Raw genomic sequence first — 27034 nt, forward strand, 5'->3', positions numbered from 1 at the left:
TGAATATAAATATAAATATGAAAATGAATGGGCGAGGTAAAATGTAAACTGTAAAATGTAAAGAAGCTGAAAATGAGGGTTGTTGATTAGATGTTGGTGCCGATTACATTAACTGGTGTGTAATATTATGATTGTGATTGTGATTGTGATTATGTTGATGGTGAACTGTTGTATCACAGGGTCACGGAGATCGTGGAAAAGGCCGGCCCGGCGGCAACGTCTTTATTGGACCGTTATGCAGTGTGTACCTAGTACAGTTGGGCATTTGATCTCTAAGATTGCCAGCTACAATCTCATTCTAGATTTAGATTTAGATTGTAGATTGTCGATTCTAGTGAATCGCCATCGATGCATCTGGCCACGTGGGTGGTTTCGGACTCACTGATCCTCAGTATCTATCATTTCAATTATTCAATTACATATTCTATTCATCCTATCATCGTCGATAAATTATTTTAATTCGATAACTCAATATGAATTGCTGATTGTCGGAAATGGAACAAACTTTCAATAAATATCTTGAAAAAAAATTGTTAAATAGTTAAAAAATGTTTTTTTTTTTTTTTTTTTTTTTTTTTATTTCTAATTAATTTGCTGACTTGCATAAATTAAATTTCTACCAAGAAAAATTTATTAAATTAAAAATTTATCCCACAATTTAATTTTCCGGGCTCAATTAAAATAATTTAATTGATTATTTTTCAACGATAATTTATATTATTAACTAAAAATTAATATAACTTATTAAAATCTACAATTTTTTTTTTTCAAAACTTTAAATTATTGGCTATGTACACTTTAAAATCTAAAAACTAATTTTAAACCCAACACAAAGATTTCTTTGTTCAATTTCCGTCAATTCAATTCCTCTCTTTCACCATGAATCATTCGATCTATTGATCCAAATAAATCATCCCTATCCTCGCATCAATAAAACCCAAATTACGCAACCATTTGTTAAAAAATGTCGATATTCTCACACGGATATTCTAAGAAGGCTTACACTTTTTGACCGACACCTTCTACCTCATCGAATCGGTCTTTGGAGTTTGCCTTCACGGGTTGGCTTGCTCGACTCAATACATTTTTCTACTGTACACATTAGCGGACAACAAGACCACCTGTGGCATTTGTTCTTAGAAAACGTTAATACACTTTTGTAAAGGTTAAAATGCATAAAACTACCTCCATTGTTGGTCGGAAGTTTTTATTTTGTTTGCCAAAGCTGCCATCAGTTTTGATGTTTCAATGCCCAAATATTTGTGTTGTCTGATTGGTAGATTACTGATCATGTGTCATTAAAATTGATATTTAAATTTGGTATGATAATTCATGATAGTTCATTGATAAAACGGAAACTACAAATGCTTATTGACTCAAAATTAACATCCTGTGTAAATGTTTACGAAATTAGTTTAAGTTTTGTCGTACTTGACTAATATCCGAGTGAATCATCGAGAACATCTTTCTCTGCAACGATATAATACGCCAAGTAGAAATAGACATCCACGTCCTGCTTTTCCAACTTTAGATTTAACATTATATATGTATAACACAATCTTTCCGGTCAGTAGTTTTGTTGTCATAATATTTCTTTTTTTTTTTTTGGACTAATTAGATGGTTTTTATTTTTTTGGACCGCTGCAGAAAAAATATATGTGTCCTTGCATGTGTAAAAAAATTTACATTAACATACAAATGTATTTTCTTGATGAAAATTTTTTTCTAATGTTTACATTCAAAAAAAAATTTCCTTGAAGAATTTCATATTATTTAAAAATTTTTGTCTTGATTCAAAATAATTACTCTTCAAAATTATTTTCTTGGTTTAAGAATTTTTTTTCTGGATTTAATTTAATTTTTTTTAGTGCAAAAAAAAAATAATAATAATATTTTTAAAATAAAAATTTAGAGCATTTTGTAAAAAGTTAATTTTGGTAACAATTTTTATTTTAATTACTGTTTATATTAATTTAATGTAATTAATTGGCAATATAAATTTTTTTTTTATATGTGATGGGATATTTTGTAAATTTTTTATACGTTTTTTCCCTACATGAGGGAGCGGCAGAGTAATTTTGGCAGAAAAGAGAATAGTTAATTCGATTTGAAAGAAAGTTTGGTAATAAATGTAATATGTAACAGTATAAAGTAAAGTGTACAAAGCAAAGCAAAACACCCGGTCCTCAAAGTTAAACTCAACTGAACTCAGCTCTTTGCGTATTAGTATCATCGTGATGATATCTACTAGTGTACCAGAGAGACTCAGAGACTAAAACTAAGACTCGTGTGTTTCCGTCTCGGCAAAAACACAACGTTTCGTCTTTCTTGCCATCGCGCTCGTTTAATTATAGATCAAGAAGAGAAAACAGCCGAGATAAATAAAAGAAATGAATATATATATATATATATATATATATATATATATATATATATATATATATATATATATATATATATATATATATATGTATAGGAGTGAGAATGGGGCAAAATGAACCCCGAAAAAATAGGATGGTAAATAAATATTAGTGTCAGCTTTTGAAAAATTGGATTTCAAGTCACATCAAAGACTTTATGAATGAACTTTCATTTTTTGTTGTGAAATATGATACCTTTAAATTTATTAAATGAATGGGTATGACTAAAATTGAAAAAAGGAATCCAAAATACTTGCAATGATTTTTTTTTTTAATTCTAATCATGAAAAATTTTTTAAATAATTTTTTTTCGACTTGAAAAAATTTATAAAATTAATTTTTTTAATTTTTGGAGTTCAAAATATTTTAAATATTTTTTGTTTGTAAATTTTAACTGTCAAAGGTCTTTAAAATATTTTTTTTTTTTTATTTATTTACAGAAAATTTTTCAATTTTATTTATTAATCATAAATTTAAAATTTTCCCACAAATTTTCTTAGAAATTAAAAAAAAAACCGTAATCTATTAACACTCTCAAATTAAAAGTACTCTTTTTTAAAAAAAAAAAAAAAAAAGTCTCAACAGTTGTTACAAAAATAAAAAATAAATTACTTTACACTAAAAATAAAAATAGCTTTATTAAACTAATTTTAACACGCCTATCAGTTGATACATCTTAACTAAAATTAGAAAAGATACTTCCGGACATAAAAAAAGAGCATAAAAACAAACCGTCAATTACAATTGATCGCGTTTTATATATAAAATAACAACAACACTTTTCGATACATATGAATGGGGATAAACAAGTATGGGATGAAACCACTATTAAATTCATATATGTACACAACTCGATGAAATTGAGCGTAACGTAAATATTGGAGTATCGATTCCCCGATTACGCGATTACCACCACATACGCGATCGGTAACGAGATAATATTAAACGTAAATATTAGAAATTAAAAATTTTTAATTCTAAATGAAAAATAAAAACTCACCATTTGTTGAGCGCTCTTCGGTTTTCGGTTTATGTCTATCACCTTCTGATTCGCTGAAAAATAAACATTGCATAAGATATCTTTCATAATGTACAATATATCACGCGAATGTAAATATAAACACAAAACACGAGCCGGTCCTGTACTTTTATTATATTTTTTTGCTGTAATGGATTATATCATACTTCTAGTGGACAGTGTAAACAGCTATTATTATTATTATCTATATTATTAAGAGAATAAGAAAAATTTTGTGTCCAGGATATTCATATGATAAAATCGGTTTTTTTAGTAAAATTTAGTGTCACTGCAAATTAATTTTTTTTTTCCTGTGTAGTTATATAATTAAGGAATGACCTTGTATCTCGAGAACTATTGACATTTTTCAAGATATAAGCTCATTCCGATGTTATACTCATCAAGACCTTTCATTTGAATACCCACATCAATTTTTCATATATTTATATATATTATATATATGTAGATATGAAAAATATATGAAAATGCATGTGGGTACTCAAATGAAAGCTCTTGATGAGTGTAACATCGAAATGAGCTTATATCTTTAAAAATGTCAATAGTTAAGAAAGTACGGTGCAATTTAACAAAAGTCAATATTTATTTAAGCAAAATTTTATTCATTTATTATTTATTATTAATTTTTTTTATACATCTAATATTTATAAATATTCTACGCCATCTAACTGTCGGCTCTCCATATAATTATTCATTGGCCATTGCCGTTTTTAGTGTCCTGTTATATTCCCCATATCCCATAGCATGTATGACTGTGTGATGTGCAAAGCCGGTTAATTTATCAAGAGATATTTATTCTAGTCATACCTAACCTATGAAGTGATAAAAGACGGAGAGGCTGGATGCCGCTTTCTTCACTTGTAAATCAATCAATTGTTTGTTATTTTTTTTCTCTCCACTAGATTTAATTTTCTACGTCTTTATTATCGACTTGATGAATGATTGTTGAAAGAAATAATTGATAATTAAAAATATGGAAACTTACTGACGGATTCGACGAGATCGGCAAGAAGTACTCCGTCGCAAAGGTCTGCCTGAAGGTCGCTGACCCTTCTTTTGCATCCACCTCGCTCGAGGTAGTGATTTGCCCAGTCTGTGTAGATCTGTAACCATTTTTAATGAATATGAATGTATTTTTTTTTTTTAAATATATATATTATTCAAATTTATAATTGAGATAGATAAAAAAAAAATTATACATTAACAAATCAACAGCATGAGTTGCCGATTAAGATCAATGAGATTGTTAAATGCCTGATTAATGATCTTGGATATTATCTTACTTTAACTCTTTCATTTCTTTGTATTTATAGTTGAGTCTATATATATTTTGTGTATGCGGTGTGTTCTATGGTACAGCTGTGAACTATTATGATCACGTAGTGATAACTGTAACTGTCATGTCAATAGAAAAGTTTATTGTTGTTATTATAGATGTAGCGGTTATGGGGTATGATGGATCACTTAACTCGAACTATTAATGATTTTATAAAAAACTTTATTATTATTATTATTATTATTCCTAAATTTAAAAATAATAATAATAAAAAAATAAAAATTCATAATTAAATGCAGTGAAAATTTTTATTTTTGAAATTTCTGATAAAGGATTAAAAATACGGTAAAATTTTGACTTTAAATTTTAATTTTGGAGACAATAAGAGAGATAGGACTAAATTGATAAGAATTTTTTTTTGTAGGAAATTAAATTTTCTATTAAAAAGATCTGATGAATAATTTTTTATTTTCAATATTTGACCCAGAATTTTGAAAACAACCAAACCAAAAAAATTTTTTAAAAATACCTGAACAATATTTCTTGTAGCTTTGTCTTCGTATAAACATGATACCGATCTGGGTGCTCTGATACAAGCCATTTTAACCATAAACCAATCGACATAACTACTTGAAGAGCGTACTGCTCATATGTACGTCTTTTGTTTAATGTAATTTACAAATTAATCCAATAAAAATAATTGAAATCGCACCACCAATAGCAACCAAAATGTGTTTACACTGTTATCTCCTCGAACAACACTCCAAATAAATTAACATTTAAATTATTCAATTTAAAGCGGCGCTGTAAATTGATACGTGAGAACAGTCCACTGCCGAAATCATTCACCACAAATTATCCAATTTAAATCGATCCATCTTCGCTTAATAGTAATTATTAATTAATAGTTTAACTGAAACTTGTGACTTATAATGAAGCAAAACAAAAATAGAGAATTAACGCGACGCGTCTCGACGCTCCGACGCACCGAACGTAACTGAATAATCCGGCGACGTCGCGGGTCGCGGATTGTGTTAAGAGTACACATACGTTTATGTTTAGTTGCTTTTACTCGTAGGTAGATTTAGTTTACTCACTTTATTTATAAATATATGTACATATATATAGTAAGCACTGTACAGAAGAGTGTGTTAAGTCTTAAAGTGTAGATCTTACATTAGGTGACTAACTTGAGCGTAAAGCCCTCATTTTAAGACAAGTTAAAGATGTTTCACGGACTCCATTACTCACGGATATTTTTGTCTTGTCATCATGATGGACAATAAATATTATCAGTCTATTCATTTCATTACTTTTCATTGTCTTAAGATCTCATCATCGATTGTCGATAATTCAAAGCAATTTACACAGAAAAAAAAATTTTTAATACGACAATAAATTTATTTTAAGCCAAGAAAATAATTGTTGTCTTCTTTAGAATTTTATTGGCACAAGAAATTATTTTTTTTTTTATATAAAAAAAAATTTAGAGATGTAAAATTTTTTTCTTTATAAAAAACATTTTTACGTGTAAGTTTAATTGTTTTTAAAAAATTTTTCACAGTAAAAATTTACTTGAAATTGCTTAAAAAAATTTTTTTCTAAAAATTACGAATTTTTAATTTTTTTTTTTTCTCCTAAAATAATTTAATTTTTTTTATCAGTGTAACTTAAAAAAATTTTAACTTTAAAAATTTGTGAGCTCCAAAAAAAATTTTTTTTCTAACATTAATGTTTAAAAATAAATTAATACTTGATAAATTTATAAACATAAACTTATAGACAGGTATGAGGATTCACGACAGGTGCCGGTTGAGCATGCGATAGATTGCTATTCTACGAGCAAACAAACACACGGCCGCGGTGTCATTAATTGTAATGCCGCTCGACGTGTAACGTTTTAACGCGTAGCAAATATATGTGGAAGGAAGAGAGGAGAGTACTAAATAGACTAGACTGTCAATGTCGATACAACTTTATACATTTGCGTAAATGTAAGCCAGGAGATAGTCGATTGTCGAATATCGATCAGGCCCTCGGGTCACTAATTTATGATTGGTAATTTACAATATATATATATATATATATATATATATATATATATATATATATATATATATATATATATATATATATATATATATATATATATATAATACCACACATGCCCATAAATTAAATGTATAACTATATTGTACATTGTATATGACGTTGCTCTATGGCATACGCCCACTTGTAATTGTCTTGTTTATTTATTATATTATATTAAATATTTTATTTTTTTTTATTGCTGTTGAGGGGGAGAAATATTCCATTTCAGTTATTTATTATTATTTTGTATTAGTCACTGCATCAATGGAGTGTATCTAGACTGATAAAATAATTTATTAATTAACTATTAATATTAATAAATATTATTTTAAATAAAATAATATTTATTAACAATTAATAAATTTTTTAATTTTTTTTCATCAAATATTTTTATTCAATAGAAAAAAATTTAATTTTAAATATAATATTTAAATTTTTGAGTTTAATTAAAATTTAGAAGAGATCTGAGCCACAAAAAAGTCAAAGTTGAATTTTTATATTTTTACTCAAGACTTTAATAAATATTTATTAAAGCTTATTAAATTTAATATTATAAAATCCTTCTATCAGTGCACTATTATATTTTGTTATGTTGATACTTTTAGTCGGAGGATGCCACAATAAACGCATTAGATCTGATGTGGAAGAACTAAACTGAAACCGGGAGAAGAAAATAAAAAATAAAAATTCAAAAAAAGGGTTGAGCAAAATAAAATGAAAATAATAAAAAGAGAGGACGTGTGGGCCTTTGTCACGTGATTACGGAGGGAGTTTATTGTACGTGAGTATGTAAGGGAGTCTATGTGTGGGTGCTGGTCCAACAGAACGGACGAGCACGAGGGGACGAAATTAGGTTCTCTGCCGTGATATCGAGTAAGCAAAAGAGGGCGAGAAAATACAAAATACACCGAAGGGGATGCAGTGGAAATGATGGGAAAAGAAAATTTTAAATCAATGCACTATATTGGTTTTTTTTTTTTCGTGAAATATTGTATGATGGAGTTATTTTATTGGGTAATAGTTATGAGGAAGAAATAGTAAAAAAATTTCGGGGTTTTTAAACCTTCAAAGAGTAACTTGTTATTTTTTTTAATGAAGTTCCAATCTTTATAAGTCTCAATAAAAAATAATTAAATTTTTTTTTTTCAATTCAAAAATTTTCTATTGAATTTTTATGAGAATTCTGAGATTTAATTAAAGATTATTTTCCAGACAAAATAAAAAAAAACTTATCAAGATTTAGTATTGATGTAATATAAATTTGAATTTTTTCTAAGATTTTATGTATTAAAAAAAAAAAAAAAATAACTTATTAGATATTTTTCTAGGTGGGAGTAAATTCTATTTTTTTTAATAACATTACAAAAATAAACTTATTATTCATTCATGAAATTTTAATCCTAGAGCAAGTGCTCCCTAAAGACCATCATAATCAAGTGTATATTAAATTACTTTAATATTAATTATAAATTACATTTTTTACGAAACAAATTAGTCAATAAAAATTATAAAATCTTAGCCAAAAAATTTAAATACTATAAAAAACTCTGTCAAGTCACCTAAAAATAAATCCATCATCTACTCTCCCGACAATTAACTTTATCACCAACTGTTCTCTCAATTTTTTCTTCAATACTCTTACAAACATTAATCCATCGAAGGATTATTAACCAAGTGTCTGCTATTTGTAGTTGATTTAAAAATTAAAGCTCGACAATTATAAACTCTAAAAACAAAAAAATATAAAATCCGACCTTCCACCCTAATACCCTAGATGCCTAGAGAACATGAACTTGTCATTTTAGTTAGTTTGCAGGCGTCATGGCACGTGTTGTCTCTCGACATCTATCCCTAAATCTCCATCTTGATCTATATATATGCCACATATTCTATATACCAGTATTATCTCCCTTTCAACGCATCTTTTTCTGTCCTCAGCCTTTATTATTTTTATTTTCCTTCATACTTCGTCCAGAATATTTCGGAAGCAAATAAAAGGCCGTTGCCTCTTTCAAAATATAAATATAATAATAAAAATATCAGACAAGAGACTCCGTCGTCACTTAATTATATTTCGGCATTTAATTCAATAAACTTCCTTTTTTTTTTTTTTTTTTTTTTTTTTCCCAATTTTAAATATTTTCGACGGGTTTTGTTCCTCGATTGCGGGGAAAAATTCACCGATGAAGATGACAGATTGCCGAGAGCTGTGACACAGTTGAGAACCGTCGGTAACAGAGTTATCGTCCCCTCGTGGGTGAAGCTACTCGACGTAGACGTAGAAGTAACAGTTAGACCAATGGCAAGTTAGCTTTAGTTATCGTTGTCTTGGTTCGAGGATCGGCTCTGTGGATTCTCAGGATACAGACAAGTCTCGGACGTGTCCTGCAGAAGCTAAGTAGGTATCGCAGGCCTCCTTCCTCTTCCCTCAATTCTATTCTCTTGGGAGAAAAGGCATTGGGAAACACGACACACTCCCGTTTCCATGGAGATATATTTGGATATATAGGTATATTGATGCACCAACACTCGGTAGAACGCGAGCTGATTATTTTTACACTACAAATACACTACAAATACACTTTTAACTTTTGCTTTTTGGTTCAGTTTGTTTAAGCGAACAAAATTGATATTTATGATCGTAAATTTTACAGAGAGTGGTGAAAAAAATTTTTAAAATAGTTTTTAAGGGATTTTAATGTTAATTTTATTTTTAAAAAAATTTTTCAATTCAAAAAATTGAATTTTTGTCTATTTAAAAAATGTTAAAATTTTTTTTCAGTTTTTTGGAGATAACTTCTAAACTATTTCGCTAATTGCCTCAAAACCTTGTATACACTTTTTAAGCTTGAAAAATGGCGTAAAATGCTGCCAAAAAAATTAAAATTGAACGACGCGTTCAAAAGATATGACAGTTTTAAAATATTATAAAAAATTGTCTAAAAATTAATTAATTTTTTTAATAATAATTATTCATTTTTTTTTAATATTATTAAAAAAAAAAAAATTCAATAAAATTTTGAAAAAAAAAAAAAAAGAAATGTAAATAATGTTTTAAATCCCAATAAAAAAAATCTATTGAAAAAGAGGTAAAGAATAACGACGCAAAAATAAAAAGTTGTATCAGCGGCACGTGGCTGTTGTTATGAATGAATTACACCCACGGATCATTATTAAACTATCGGAAAGACAATAAAAAAACACGTGTACAAGATAGAACAGACATTCACACACACGTGAGTTTACTACAGGTTGTTTGCGGTTAAGTGTAGCCCAACCCTAGCTATTGTACCGTCTGTGGGACACTTATCTTGAAAACGTCACTGTGTGACGCGTGGGCATTTTCTCCAGCGAATGCCTACTCCTGGAAGTAACTTCCCACTTGGATGCGCCTTTCACTCACTTAATGCTGGACCCGAGTGAAGGTATGGTGACCCAAGTGATAGATGTTGCATTTCAAGCCTCGCACCGAGTGGGCCCGTTAAGTCGCCAACTTGATGATCATAGGCGTGGTATCATCCACACATTGTCTATCCTCGCTTTTTATTCAATTTTATTCCACACATAATCAAGACTGTTAAAGTACCTTTTTAGCTCGGCCAGCTAATAAGAGATCTTAGACGTCAGTAATATCAAAAATTATTAATAACTACAGTGCATTAAGAAATTAAATTTATTTTGAAAAAAATTTCAATTTTTTTAGCGAAAAAATAAAATTTTTAACAAATTAATTTTTTACTACAAAATTTCTTATTTTTTTTTTAAATAATTTTTTTTTCTCAGTTTTTTTGCTATTAAATATTTTTAATAAAAATTAATTATTTAAATTTCGCACCTCTATAGTATAACAAAATAAAATAAAATAAAAAAAAAAAAAAAAAAAAAAACAATTTACAATTTACAATTTAATCCTTTAAAAACTATCTCCACTCAAACAAGTGTCTCTTTCGTAATCCAAACCTCCTCCAGAATAGTAATTAAAATAAAAAGCCCACAAAACAGCGTTTCTCTATAAAAAATTCGGATCACGTACCAGCCCATTGTAGTCTTAAATTTTTCCATTCACCAATCGATCTCGAGCCTATGAAATTGCTATAATTCTTTCGGCTCACGTACCAGCGTTTCGGGCACTAGATTTCTAGGAGGGGCTCGGGCCAACTTCTCGATTGTCCTAACGAGCTCTGACATTCACTTAGGGTGGCCCACCAATCGAGGAACCAGCATCCATAGACTATATACGTGTGTATTTACTTCTCTTTATCTCCATCTCCTTCTGGGATGCTCTTAGATCTCGATTTTTACGTCCTCAAGTTCTATCAGTGCGCCAAGTTCCTCCTCGGCTGGTGTCTACCCCGGGGTCACAATGAAGAATAAGAAGGGTCTGGCGCCCACCAAAAGGACCACGAGCAAGCAAGATATACATCTCTTGCCAATAAAATCCGACCTTTTTTTCTAATTAATTGCACCTATTGTTTTTTTACGGGCTCAAAAATTCGTACCTCGAATTATTTTTACGACCCAGCATTATGTGCCTCTAAGCCTCTGTTCGGGGGAAAAAATTCCGCAGTAAATTTCCAAAAGCAAAGGGTAAATAAACCCTTTGGAGATTTATCGCCGATAATTAGTCGAGCAAAAAAAATTAATAAGAGAAATAAAATAAATATGATGAAAACTACATGTGATAGATTGGCGTGTATAGAGACAGCTTTTTCCGGCGATCAGTCAATACCAGGGTATTAATTAAACTTTTCCGATATTTTATTCCACAGCTGGAACAACAATAGGTGGATACTGTCCGCCTGGTGTGGAACTGAATCCAGAATTGTGATATCAGATCTCATTTAATTACACAGTAACTCTGTCCACAGAGAGACAAAGATGACTCACATGACGGTTTAGTAACGCGATTCCATTAGAGATCTATTTTGTTGGTAAGATAGAAACAGGCGGAGATATTTGCTCTTTACTTCTAACTCGACGTAGGGTGCTCTTTCAACATATATATATATATATATATATATATATATATATATATATATATATATATATATATATAAATATAGTTTGTCTCCGATCAACTACCCTCTTATTCTCTCAGCTGTGATCTAAATCGTTTACTTCAGCAATTGGCAATTTATTACGCGAAAATTGTTCCACTGCTTTCCCTTCGGTTCGACGAAACTTTTAATAAGAATTTTTCCCAAAAAAAAAAATGTATTTTTGGAGTTAAAACAATCTGAGAGAGCATTCAGAAGAATATTGACAAAACGGACCCACCTGAGGCAGGCGAAGTGAGTGAATTAATTTGTACTGCGAATCAATCGCTAAGAAATAATTTCCATGGGCTTTGAAGGAGGCAATTAGTCCTCGGAAAACGCAGAAAGGTTTAAAAAGATATTTGTGTCTTGTTGAAACGAGTGGGGAGGTTTGTTATTGAATCGTCGTGAGCAATAGCGAGGATTTCAATAAATACAAAGAGGTTTTTCCATCTCAGCGTGAAAAGATGCTGGTAGAATCCGTACTTAGAGTAAATATTGTGCGAAGCTGGATGGAGGGTCGCAGGAGGAAGAAAGATGGGAGGGAGGAGGGTTGATCAAAGTATCTTGACACCCTCAGGCGGGATATTTGATAGACTCCCCTTCGTCTTGAGCTCTGAGGCCCCTATATGAGGGACTGTTGGTCGTTAGCTTCGTATCTTGGTCCTATCCGCGAGAATGTTAAAAGCCAGTAGAATGGAAACTCGAAACGTATACGCCTTAGGGATCATGTCGAACATTACGTACCACTAAGTGGGAGTCAAGGGCTATAAAATTAGCTATTCCCAATTTTCGGTAGGCATACACGAGTTAGCAGTTTAGAGTTTGGAGTTAATAGTTGCGAACTTTTGGTGGGTACTAATGTATAGGTTTTTAATTTTAGGTTATTGTGTTACCGAATTATTAAGTTGATTTAGCCCTCTAAGCTTGTTTAATTTTCTTCGGTAAATTTGGCTTTTATTTTAATTGTTTTGAACGATAAAATGAACTTATTTAAGTGATAATAAATTTTTTTAAAAAATGATTTATCAATAATTGTCGTAAAATTGAAGAATTTAAATGAAATAATTTTTTTTTTTAAGTAAAATAATTATTAATTTAAAACAAAAAAAAATTTATCAAATTTTTCCGATCAATATTTCCCGATAATCCAATTACGGAATCAAAAAACATCAAAAGTATGATAATCGGAGGCAGCATTTAATGCGCCTAATGACTGGATATAAATAGGTATCTAGATAGGCTAAATTGTTTCCGGTTTCCCGATTAATTCAGCCCCCCCCCCTCCCGTCCCCGTGTCCCGGCTTTCCTCTTCTCTTCAATTGAATCGAAACGCGAATCGCGAACGCGGATAATAAGAGCGAACAAACATCGAGTTAAATCCAACGTGCAATTGACAGGCCAAGTGAGCATCGCGGTTCCCAACACCACCTCACCTTCAATTACCGCAACATCCAAAAAATAGGAACAGAAACACAAACAGAAGATCTATAATGTACCTGCTGAATAGACTTTCCGCGTTGCTGCCATTGGTAGAAATGTTCGGCGTTTATCGCCCAACCAGGCGCGAAACTGAATCCCTCTGAAGGCACTTGACTAGGAGGAGCATCAAACTTGTCCTTTAGAGAAGTTTGGCTTCTGAGCCACTCAACATTCCTGCAAGAATCGGGAAGTTCTGTGTAGACACCCTGTCTGGTTCCAAACCAGCTGCCAAGGATGCATTTCTCGTCTAATTCAGCTATTGGGTCCTTTCTCGACTGGGTCAGCTCTTTTTCCAGGTTGTACAACGACTCAAATTCCAGGAAGGATATCACAGGCTCCTCGTGGTTGATGAACATGGACATTGGGCCGTAAACCAGCCCCATTTCTTCTCCAGAAATGAGGTCCTGTTCAAAAGTAACAGATTTGGCGCCCAATGTGGGCGCTTCTTTTCCTTCCTCGAAGTTGTTGTTGCTCGGATTGTGTCTCGGTGACCTTTTCGGCGATGAAGTAACCGGAAGGGAGTTCGGAAGAACCTCCAGAGCCGAGGTCGATGGCACACTTTGCTGTTTTTTCGGTGAAAATCGGGAAGTTGTCAATCTCGCGAGTTTTGATTTTGGCTTGGCGCCAGTTTGTCCGCCACTAGTTTGCTTAAGTTTCGGTAAACTTGACATCCTGGATACATTATCATCATCACTCTTCAATAACTATGTTCAATCACTCTAGTTACACCAATTATGAACAAATCACTTCAACATTACATCACAATAATTTTTTAAAACCAATAACTTGAAAATGATGAGTCAATAATGCGTTACGGAAAAAAAGAGATCGCGTGCTTTTGGTTACGTAAAGAACACCCTCTTGTAAGGATTGGATCCTCGGCGAGACTGAACCTGTCGAAAGCTACCCGGTTTGTACAAGCGGACTTCGAGCTCGGAACACAACGCGCGATTAGTCGTCGCGCGCGCGCATTTCTCTTCATATCTGTCTATCTTTTTGTATGGCCAACACACGGATCTAATAATTGTTGTTATTATTGATGTTATGTGTTCAGAGGACATACTTGTATTTAATTTCCCCTTGTATGGATGTGAATTAAATGGCTTGATATTGAAGGCACTGGAATTGTGCGTGACTTTGTTGACAATAGGCAAATTATTGCTAATTGATTGGTAATTCGCTGTTTGTTTGCAGCTCTTGCATTTTTAATAGATTTTGTCTTTGCAAATGCTTCGGACAATTATGAAGAGGATTTTAATTAATAAAGATTGTTATTGTTGGTAATTGATATTATGTAAGTGTTTTTTTCTTTCGAGAATTTTACCGAGATCATTTTTTAATTATTAATTGTTGTAAATTAAGCAAAAAAATTTTTTAAACAATAACTTTTTTTTTGGTTTGAAGAAATTTTGTTTTAAAACAATTTTTTATCAATAAAAATTGAAAATTAAATATCATAAAAAATTTTTTATGATGTTTTCTCAAAAGGAAAGATTTGAAATTATTCACAATTTAATTATCCAGTTCATTAGCAATTAAACTTTAAAATTAAACAAAAAAAAAAAAATTGAACATAAAAGCAGTGAACTAAAGAATGATTAAAAAGTATTTAAATATTCAGTGGAGGAAAAAAGAAATTAGCATGACTTTTTAGAAGCCCGAGTTTTCAATCAACTGTTGTGTACACTGGGTGAATATTATAAATGCATTTGTATTTTTCAGGGAACGGGAGTAAAATGTGTCGCCAAATTTAAAATTCAACGGAGTAATGTTTGTAAATTCGGGTATATACAGTAGCAGTTACTATTATTATTATTATTATTATTATTGTTATTTAATACTTGATTGAGACGTTAAAATTAGGAACGGTTGAAAGCGAAACCGAGATGGGCCTGGAGATATGAAGTAACTCGCTCTCACTCGGGAGCGCACGCCCAGGGGTGAATCTGCATATTTATGGTGAATGTTCACCGCCCTAGAAGATTTTTGATGCATGCTAAACAAGTCAGAAGCTCTGTACTGGATCGGGTGTCAACTGAACCGGGTGAGAGTCATTTTATCACTGATATCTATCTACCTATCTACATAGACAGAGTGGCTGCGATACCAGTAATGACGGCTTTATTTGCGGACTTTCACACCCTCTTTGACATTTCGCACCCTTGTCCATGGGTGAGAATCCATCATGCTAAAGATTACCGTCCACAAATATTTTCTTTGATCTTTTATAAAGAATTTTTTTTTGGCGCAATTAAAATTCCTTTTTTTAATCCCGGCTTAATTTTCAGCCACCTGATTATCCTTTTTAATTTATTGTATTAAATTTAATTATTTTTCTTTTTAATTATTATTTATCCGCTAATTTTTTACCGTGCAAAAAATTTTTTTTTTCAAATTTTTTAGATACTTAAAAATTTTTTTTATAATAAATTACTTATTCAATAAAATCAATTGAAATTAAAAAAAAAAAAAAAATGCTGATCGGTCAGCAATTGATTGATCCAAACTTTAATTACACTCAAAGTAACATCAAAAAGCCTGGAATTCAAGGAACTTTTCTACACTAAGCTTCTCTTCAAACGAATTGACAAAAAAAAAAAAAAAAAATAAAAAAAGTTAAAATCTCGGAATTTTAATTAACATTATAATTTCAAAAAAAAATTCCAAGTGTCGTTTTTATTTGAGCAATTAATTAAGATAAAATAAATTGAAAGGGAAAGTGAGGTTGGATGTAGTAGTAATTAACAGACAGAGCGATCGAGCTCATTTCCTTGGGATGTACGCGTGCCTGTCAGCCAGTAGTGGTGGTCCTTTCTCATCTGGGATGCTCTGCTGTCTCATGCGAATTCAATATAATATAATAATATATATAATTCTTGTGTATGTCGTCCTATAGACTCCACGGCCCGCAGCCATACACGAGCATAGTATAAATATCTATGTACCCATGTACACATCTCGAACAGACTGCGGCTACACACTTTGAACCCTCATCTCTTCCCTGTTCCTAGTTCTCAGCCGGGAATTTTCGGAGGAGTCAAGTGGAATGGAAAACCAGAGGGATATAATAGGAGAAAACCGACGGCCAGGACTCAGACTACAGATCTGGCGGTTCGCCGCGAATAAGAGGGTGCTTTACGGGAAAAAGGTTATTGCCATGTCACTAGCTCCTGGATTATTAAGAATTGCGAATCATTTTTTCCACATGAACCCACGGCTGTAAGAAGCTTGTCATCTCTTTCCCGACACGCATACTTAAATTTTCTTTTTCATTAATAAGTATTATGCATATTTATTCCTCTTTATTTTTTCGGGAAATTTAATATTAAAAAGACCAATTGGAAATTGATTTTTAGAGCTTCTACGCATTAAAAAATTTTGTGTACTAAATTTTATTGAATAAAGTATTTAAAAAAATTTTTAAATCAATTAATTGAATTTTTTTTCCAAAAAAAAATTTTTTTGGTTTTAATGTTTGTAAAAAAAAAAAAAAATTAGTAAATTTTTTAAAGCCTACAAGAAATCCACCCAAAAATAACTCAGACTAAAAAATTTCATGAGCACGTATGTAAAAATAATGAAACCTTTCTAAAGAATCAATTTAACAAAGAAATTCCTTTTTTTACTCTCAATATATTTTTTCCCTCAGCAAAAAGAGGCTTCATTTTTTCGAGGTAGAATGGGTAACCGGGACATGCGATATTTGCTCCTGACACACGTGAATACACGGATTAAGCTGGAAGGGACCGCAAAACAGTCGCGCAAAGGAATGGATACAAAAAGGTGCACGCAAGGTTCTGATGGTGATATTATTATATGATGGGAATGGAGAGATATTAAGCCGCGAGCAATCTCCTCTTCCTGGGACTTTCCCGGGGGTTCATGTCCTGCAATATTCTCCACACACGTATATACCTATAGATAGTTATCGTTTGATGTATCGCGGGCTTCATTTAATTACCCTCTGATCAGTCCGCTGAACAAAGTACTTTACACACTTTATGAGTTCACCTATTACGCAAAAAGTTTATTAATCCATTTTTGACTCGTACGCCCGTTTTCATTCATTTAAGCCTCGGCTGTTTGCAAAAAAAAAAAGCTAACCAAAGGATAATTAATTTGATGGGGCTTAGAAGGTATTTTTGTTTGGAAAAATTTTTGCTGGAATTTTTTTTTTGTAATTGATGATAAAAATAATTAAAAACAGATATTAAATTTTCAATTTGTCCGAGAGAATTTTATTAAAGAAAGAATTGTCCCTTTAATCATATCACCCAATTTGCCTAATAAGCCAAAGTTCCGCACAACTGCTGAATAAATAATTCCAAGCTTAATTTTGCTCTTAGCAGGTGTCGAAATCTGTTAGACGTTTTCAAGTGTCGCCCTCGAGCGACGAAAGAAAAAAGACGCGAGAAATATTGAAAATCCGGCTCCCAGGATACTGTGCACTTGTCATTGTTTAGGGGTTAGCGCTTGAGGGTGAAGAAAACTGGGGTGTCGATAAAAAAAAATTCCAATGTATTAGTTTAGAGAGCGTTCGAGACTGTAGTTGAGCATTTCGACGTCTAGAGCAGTACCGGGGAGGTGGGGATGTGTAACATCTCGTAATTCCTCTTCCACGTGGGCGCTCATACACATACACATTTATATCTACAACTGTAAGCGTGAATGAGGATGAGGATAAGAACAAGAGAGAAAAACAACCCCAGAATATGTGACTCAGAAGATTTATGAGACTCGTGTCGCAGCTAGACGCAGCAGTCTTGCGGGATTCAAGCCCCAAATTGCAATGGACCTGCTAGAATTTCTCGGGTCTTCTTATTTTCCACTCTGATTGCGAGCGTAAACATTTATAAACAATGTACAACTGTTAGTTTGCAAAGCAAGTAAACTTAACGAAGAGATAATAAATTTTGATGATTTATAGTTATTTTCATTGCACATTGTATTGGATAATATTAAATACCTCGGCTTGCCTTCTTTCGCACGCGCAATTGTGCAATTTCTCCAGCTGCTGTAGGATGAGATAGAAGGCAGCATACTGCTGACTATCCGGAGAAAGTGGCGAGTCAGGAGAGTTTGGAGAGCCTAGACCCGAGCTCTTGCTTCCGCTGGTTTTTATGGCTCCTCCATTTTTCCCAACACTTGCTTCTCCATTGTCATTTTGCGGAGACAACGGCGACAATGGAGATCCTATCCCTGAGCTTTCAGAGCTGGAGTTCACTAAACGCGGCCTAGAGCTACTCATCATTGGTTTGGGTATTCCGCTCCTACGGATCTTCTTGGTCTGCTCAGATTCTTTCCAATTATCGCCATGTGTTTCCTTCCTAGTAGATTTATTCAACGAGCCGCTCAATTTCAACCCGAATTCCTTCTTCACAGCTAATTTAGACACTCGATTAACGCCCGGCTTCATAACCAGATCGTTATTCACCGACTTTGAGCCAATGACAGATGACTTTGGTCTTATTTTGTTCAGCTTTGGGATATTATTCAGGCTTACGTTCATAGAAAGCGGTCTTCGCTTTACCGTTCCTGTTTCTGTGCTGGGGGAATCCCAGTCCACGTGGAACATTTTTCGCCTGGTATCCATTTTTTTTTTTTTCTAGTTCCTTATGTTTGGCTCATGATAGCTGAATTCTGTCAGATGTTGAAGAACAGCATGATTTTCAACGTTGAGATACGGAAACTTGATATACGACCGCGAGGTTGAAGAAAGGCACATTAGAAATTGAAGACATCGTTATGATAGTATGGATACTTATTTTATAGGCCATTGCCTTGATCTAGTTCCAAAACTAAATGAATCTATCGGTTTGTTTTGGAGAAAAAGGCATTACCATTTCTTATGGTCAATTCGTTGTTTGTATCATGGAAATAGGAATTTTCTTAGTATAATTTCATTTTTTGGTTGTCTTATTGATCAGGCTTAAAATTAAGAAGATCCATCAATTCGCTTAGAAGAACAAGACATTGTAATTTTTTTTAATCCATCTAAAATTGATTTTTTCATCATATAGATAATAAAATTTCACTTTTTCAACAAAATAAAAACTCCACTTACTAAACAAAACACTTTAACCAAAACTATAACGTAAAAAAACTATTGCACCAAAAACACCCAACACTAGATAATAAAAAAAGACTATTGCACACTCCCGATGACTAAAACGAAAAGAAAAGGTTCCCAAACACAGCTCCTCGAGCTCGAACAGTGACTGACGTGAAAATCACAGACCCGTCGAGGAGCTCGAGGGTCGATAAGCGTATTTTCAGGTTCTTGCACTCAGACAATAGGTGCACTTGCTAAGAGTGCCCCCGGCAAACTGAAAGAGCCTTAGGCGGCTAGAATCACCCCAAACTTAGTGAGCATCGGCTCGACGATCCTCATTCAACATAACAGTCTTAGCCCCACGCATTAATACAAATAAATGTATAAACCCATACAACTCGGAATTGAAGAATAGTTTATGGTCTATCGTGTGTAGTGTGTAGTGTGTAGTATATAGTGTGCATCGGCACCCTATCAAGAAGTGGGACCCTCGTAGACCGAGGCGCCTAGATCATCCCCCTTGTATCATAGCCATGGGGCAAAAAACTAATTACATTCAGCCACGTGGTACGTCGTGGAGGTTCAGTAGGTGGTTGCTCGGCCCTGACTGTTATGTTATTTTATGTATGCTTCCAAACACCATATTGCCAGCACCCACCACCGTCACGCAAATCGCGGTCGCATGAATTCCGATACACACCATAGATATTGCTGAACTTGCTCCTCTATCCTGTTATTGTCGTCAAATATATAATATTATCTTGCATGTTTTATCTCATTTAAAGTGTTAAGCTTGGAATTTAGATTTTAATATTTATATTTATTTTTTGCTTGTTGATGCATTAGCATATCTACATAAATTTTCGTTTACCAATCGAAGATTTAAACCCGCGGATTTATTTATTATTGATCACAAGAATTATTCAAATGATAATGATTTTAAATCGAGAGTAAAAATATTATCGGGAATGATAAAGATAAATAGCCGTCGATTTTCGTTAATAATAGAAATGGTTATCAAAACTTTCATCTGGCGAGGGTCATATTGTCGAGCGGCGGTAGTTCATGAATAACATTTGGATAAAATCTCATCGGTTAAGAGCTCAAACTCATATCAAGTGTTGGTACACATTTTCACATGAAAATGTTTGTGTGTGTGGGTGTGCGATTGGGAGTATGATGCAAAACCCTAGCGAGATCCTCGATTCGCCCACGTCAAGCACCACGGGGCATATATCTAAATTGTATATATGTATTTGATTTAGCATGCCAATGCCACTGCAGAATTAAACGCGAATGCGAGGGTGTGCGTTCCAAACCAATTGTAAGGGTTACAATGAAACTTTTATACTTTAACTAAAAACGTTTATGCGTTATTATATATTCTACGGCTCGGATATATATTTATGTTTGTTTGTTAATATTTTGACACCGATTTTGCGGTCGAGTTCAAGGTAAATATTAATCGTACTTTGTTGAATTTACTGGAATTGAAAACTTTAGATAGAGTAAACAATGTCTACAAGCAATTTATCAATAACTTAGTCATAGAATAATTACAAGGGCATTTGGATCTAAATTATAAATTGATGAAATTTCAAATTTTTCAACAAATGCCTTTGTTGGAATTTGAAATAAAATTTTCAATTATCGATTCGATAAGATTCATTTCTAAAACCATCCATGAAACATTGAAATAATAATAGAAAGGGGGTTGACGTAGGAGATTACTTCATGTAAGCCGGTGTATCCCATTATGGTTTAGCCGCACGACGTACGTTAGGAAGATTATGCGAGACCAAATAGCTGATGCCGATGTTCCATACCCTCGACATAATATCCTCATATATAAACCCTAAATTTCTGGCCCTGGATCTGAAATAGGCTTAAGTTACGCATCATTTAACAGTAACATATGCAATTGCATCAGTACATACATGTTTGATACTAAAACGAACTGGGGTGTCAAGCGAATTTATTTTCCGCCCTGCTATCAACTTAATCCACTTTATTAAAACTTTTACCTTCCGCAAAAACCCTTTTAATTTTCAAATTGTGCAGAATAACAGAACTTTGCACAAATATCTAGCTTTTTAAATTTCTTGCTTTTCATCACCTTGATAATCTTCAGAAGAGTTTCCGAATTCTCAATTATAAGAAAATTCAAGATACCAGTTCTTGGTAAAGGAATTTTCTTCGTTGCCGACAGAAGTTCAGTAAGCTTGCTCGAGGTAGAGAAAAGCCAGCGGTCTGCGTTATCAACAGACACTAAAAGAGGAAGCTCTTCTCTCGCAACATTGGCGGGAGCTTTATCAAAATAGCTTCCCCTGGAAGAAAGCTCCTTTGACAGTGCTGCCTCTAAAAAAATCCCCAGTATCCATAACAGGGGTGGATTCGGCAGCTTACACGCGCTGAGACCTGACTATGGATTTGCCATTAATTTGAACGAACAAATATTGTCCTTTGGGCAACTACCTGCGGCTTTCTCCAGCGAATGGAAAATCCCATTTTTGACGAGCGTTAAATCCTCGATATACCGCTCAATCCTCTTCAATTTTTAACAAATTTCTCCGGTCTTTCAATTTGATCCCCTGTAATTTGTTTTTTGGGTAAAACGATGTACGTACCTCTAGAATTTCTAATTAAACTTTCCTCACATCTCACATGTCTGCGGAATTTTCAACTTCCGCTCGTATTCATCTATTTTTCCGTCCATTCGGTTTATGGTGATAGCAGTGAGCTTTATAGTAATAGTATGAAAATAAAAGCTCTGCGTAAAAGAAACGTGATTTAATGGCCAGAGGTGGTTGGATTTTCCCACGTGGCCGTTAGATCATGCGCTTTAAGCTCCCTTAAAGGGGGAAAGTTTTGTCCGTGCTGTTTATTGCACCGGCAGTACCTTGGCCTCCAGGTGGTTGGGGATGAGGAAAACACAAACTTGCTGTGGAGTGTGAGGGGAAAGCTTGTTTTTGGAGAAACCGAAAGTTTAGTTAAAACTTTAAAGGGGATGACTTGGCTTTTCTTTATCTCTAGCTTCTTCACTTTAGCTTCAGGATCAGGATATCGCTCGGAATTTTTAGCAATCCCGAACTTCTTTGAAACAGTATTATTACACAAGCTTGCATTACTGAATTATTTTCCCTTAGAGTGGATAAAGTGGATAACGTGGATAAAGTGGATGCTCGAGGTAAGAAAGTCGAGCGAATGTGTCCTTATAAAAAAATCGCCCAAGAAAATGAACAATATTCAACTCATGAAAGGGCAATTTGTCAGGAAAAATAAATGGTAGCTCTAGAGGCATCACGGAATATCTCGATTAAAATTTTCCTCTAGTCTTCCGAGCTTTTACGTCACACAGTGTCACGCAGGGATCCTACCCACTGTCTCACTATTTCCTGCCTCAGGACCAAAAAAATTTTTTTTCTATTTATCCTTCGCTAAGGTTAATTCTCGAGCTTGCATGCAGACTGTTTTTTTCTTGAGATTGGCTTTCAAGGGGTAAGTTCAATAATGGATTCACGATCAGCGACAAGCGACAACTGCGACCAAAAAGGAAAATCAACCTCACGGGATATGCGTTTAAGCTTCTGCACGCGATTCTTCGGGGTATGAGTAGTTATTTTATAGAGGGTATGTTTGCTTTTGGAGTGTGTGTGCATACTTTTGCGCCATCGAATTTTTATAGAGCTGGAGTTTGCTAAACATTTTTTATTCTGACGCTTTTTTTAACCTTTTAATCTCATTTCACAGTTAAATGAACATTTATAATGTAATGTTATAATGTTATAATAAAATGGATAAATTTGCGAGGAAAGTTGGATAAACTTTGCCGAAATTTTCACGGTTACGGCCACCAAAGGGAGTGAGAGCTTGCGATGGAGTTTATTAGCGGGGATAAGTTGTTTAATCAGGAGCAACATGATGTATTTATAAGAATTTTCGTTTCGGAGGAAGATTAATAAAAAAAAAATTAAAGGATTTATTTGTAAAAAAAATATATAAAATAAATTTTTCATATATTTTAACTGATAATTTTAATATATAAAAATTATTTATTTTGGACGCTGACCAAAAACTATTATCACAAAACTTAAAACCATTGTAAAAATTTTCCCGTCGGGAAAAATTTAAATGCATAATACAAAGTGTAGTTCTACAGGGAATGAATGATGCAAGAAGTAACATGTAGGATGTAGGTACATAAATAACAAAAGTTTCCGATTCTCGTTGTTTTCGGAGCAAGTGTTTCTTTCCGAAGTTGAGAAAACAAAATTACTATTCGAAGGGTCCAAACTTGGTAGTTTCAGCGCGATAGAAGACAGAAGATAGCGGAAGCTGCGTGTATAAAGATATATAGGCGAGAAGGTATCATGTGAGTCTTAAATCCTCCCTAAACCTCAGAGGTTATTTTACGCGCAGCTCACGTTATCTCATTACCAAGAGCGACTAACAAAGTTGTTGTTCCGGCTGTCTTTAACCTTCCGGGGGCATCATATTCAACACTTGAAACTTCCGACGGATGATGTATTTATTACTAATTACCGTTATTAGATAACTTTATATTACCACTGGTATTTAATTAAGCGACGTAACTTTAACATGTTCGACGATTAAAATTTTTTTTTTTCAAGTAAAATTTCAAGTAAAATACTTAAAAGTGGGGTCTAACATTTTAATTATAATTTTTTTGAACAAAATTTTTATTTAATTTTATTGATGTATATTTTTTTGAAAAATACATGAAAAAAAAATCAATTTTAACAAATTTTCAAAAAAATTTATAAATTTTTTAGAAAATTGATATTTAATTTTTTTTTTTCAATTGTTCGTTTTTTTAGGTATTTTTCAAGAAAAAAAATAAATTAAAAATATAAAAAAAAGAGAAAATGAAAATTTTATTCAAAAATATTAGAGCCAAAATTTTTTTCCAATTTTTGAAGGCAAAAAAGCTGTTGAAATCTTTATTTCTATTTTTTACGATATTTTTTTATCATAAATACGCCGTAGAAGCAAGCAGGATTGAATAAAAAATTTGAAAATATTAGTTGTTCACCTAGTGATAGCCTAAAATGGAATTGACCCCACTTGTAAATAATTACAAAATTTTTTTACAGAAAAAAAATTTTTTTTTATTGTTTTAGTTACTAAAAATTCTTGATAAAAACATAATTTTAACAAAAAGAATCATAAACAACATATAAGATCCAAAAGTTTAGAATCAGAGAGAAAATTCAGAGCAGAGCCGTAGATCAGGGGCGCGTGAAAAGCCGTGGGGTTGTTATAGCCGAGGCGCAGAAGAACTAACAGTAATAGTGAGGTATAAAATATACCTATATAATATAAAGTATATCTATAGGTAGGCAGTGAGGATAGAAGGAGACTGAGGCACCAACGATACAGCTGCTGTCACATAAATATCCGGAAACCCTCCGAATTCCGAGCCGGGTTGGGTCTTTCCTGCACACCACCGTAAGTACAGTCCTCTCTGGTTCAGTTGTTCCCTCCATGCCCTCAGAGTACTTCCCGCTTCCACTTCGCAAGTTGAGTTACAGAAATTCCTCTCTGCTTCTATTCTGTCCTATCCCATCCGAGGTATCGATTCTCAATTCTTCCAAGAGCCCTAATGCTCGACACGGGGGTGCCACCGGCTGAAAATTTGGCCAATCCAAATAGAAATAAAAGGCTCACTCCGAGAATACATTATGCTGTTATATCTTTATTTCATTTCGGTGATATGACTTGTAGTCTGTCAGAAAAAAATATGAAAACGCCACTCATCAGGCAAACGTGACCAAACTCTTGCTTGCTGCCTTGCTGGTCCCTCTTTACTTCCCTCCAAACTCTACTTCTGCCCGACAATTTATTAACTTTTACTTAAATTACGTTAAAACAAAATGTTTTAGTTCTTCTGCTTTTATTATCAATTATCTAATAACCGTCATCAAAATTTCTTATCACGTTCTTTAATATACACCCAGATGTCGGGAGTCTAAATAATGGCACCATTTTTTTTTTTTTTTTTTTTTGCTAGAGGAAGAATTAATAAATCATCCTACAGATGGTTTTTAGATTTTATATTTTAATTAAAAATTCTATAGATGAATTTTTTAGCGTAAGACATCGAAAAAAAAAAAAAAAATGACTTGTTAATAAAATTTTTTGAACCAACTGGAATTTATTCAAATTTTTTTAAATAACAAGCTTTTTTTTAACTAGCAAATTTTTAGTTCAAAATAATTCTTAAATTAAGAATTTCTTTTCTTTATCCTTAAAAATTAGTTTTATTAATTCGCGAATAAATTTATAAATTTTATTCGATCAAAAAATTATTTATATTAAAAAAAAAAAAAATTCCATTTTTAAAAAAAGAGAGTACCTATTGAAATAATTTTCTTGCTCAAAAATTCATCTTCTAAATCAGAGTGAATTATTTTATTACAATAAAAACTCGGTGAAATAAATCCGTAAATTTTCGACGTGATAAACAAAAGCAAGGGCTTAAAAGGCTAATAAAGGCGTTTAAATAATAATGAATAGCTAAACTCTGAAAAAATAAAGCAAAAGATAAAGCTCCTTGGTCGGACAGTTTGCGTGAAATTTCACAAACGTAAGCCACTTAACCGAAACAGCGCCTTTTCCTCTCGCCCTCTGGAGCAGGAATACCGGCCGGCGTTGTATCTTTAATTATCTAGAGCCTCGGGGTGCTCACTGGCAGCTATAAGCTACCACCGGAGTGAGATAAGAGGTATCATCTTGTCCTCATAGACGGGGCGTGGCTCATAGTCCGAATCCCTCATCCCCTTACCTCTGACGAACCCTCTTCATCTCCCAGCAAGACCTGACTTTCCATCCCACATTCTCACACACAACAACACCCCCACACAATGTTACCGCGACCCTCAGATACCGCGAGGTAACCGCGGAGACGGAAACACTTGATCTCTCTTTCTCGTTCACCCTCTTCATTCCACCCCCGTTGTTGCGTGTTACTTTGACTCGCCGAGGACTAAAAGAGAAACACATTTTGTCGGTTAGCAAACGTTTGCTCACGAAACCCACCTAAATTGACACTTTGCTACTTTTCAACTGACTCGCTTCTCGCTTCTCTCCAAATCCATTTACTTAAACTCGATAAATTTACATTGCTACTGTTATTGTTTTACTTATTCTTATAATCCTTTAAGTTGCGGTGCAATGTTGAGTCATCGGAATTAAAGACCAGAAATAAACAATTTCAAGTTTACATTTAAAGAAAAAATTTTTAACTAACTATTTTTTTTTTTTTAAATACATAAAAAAATGAATAATTTAAAATAAAATTTGATTATCACAATTTTTTAGAAAATTGTGATATTCAAGTTCTTTTTTTTAATTGTTGGTTTTTTTATGTACATTTCAAAAAAAAATATATAAAAAACATCAAAAAAAAAAAAAAATAAAATAGAAATTTTATCCAAAAACATGAGAACCAAAATTTTTTCCAAGTTTTGAAGGCAAAAAAGCTATAGAATTCTTTATTTTTTTATAGATAATGAAAAAAAATTTGAAAATATTAATTTTTCACCTAGATTTGGCCTAAAATGGGATGGACCTCACTTGTAAATAATTACCAAATTTTCTTAGTTCAAGAAAATATTAAAA

At 32.8% G+C, this 27034-nt stretch overlaps 1 protein-coding gene across 3 annotated transcripts in view; it reads right to left on the reverse strand.

Annotated features, from left to right (window-relative positions):
• Positions 1-27034, reverse strand: part of Sick (sickie) — a 109107-nt gene that overhangs the window by 81177 nt on the left and 896 nt on the right. For 2 of the 3 annotated variants that reach the window (XM_074245104.1, XM_074245098.1), the window contains exons 1-3: positions 13359-14027; positions 4442-4559; positions 3421-3473 (exon numbers count right to left, since the gene is read on the reverse strand). In XM_074245104.1, coding sequence (XP_074101205.1) covers positions 3421-3473; positions 4442-4559; positions 13359-14012 — 825 coding nt within the window. In that variant the 5' untranslated portion in view covers positions 14013-14027. Of the gene's footprint in view, positions 1-3420; positions 3474-4441; positions 4560-13358; positions 14028-27034 lie in introns of those variants that run through there. The other variant, XM_074245114.1, reaches the window with a different exon arrangement.

This window comes from Cotesia typhae, unplaced genomic scaffold, assembly GCF_013202065.1.
Source record: "Cotesia typhae breed Kobodo isofemale line unplaced genomic scaffold, CoteBio_Ctyphae contig_11, whole genome shotgun sequence".
NCBI lineage: Eukaryota > Metazoa > Arthropoda > Insecta > Hymenoptera > Braconidae > Cotesia > Cotesia typhae.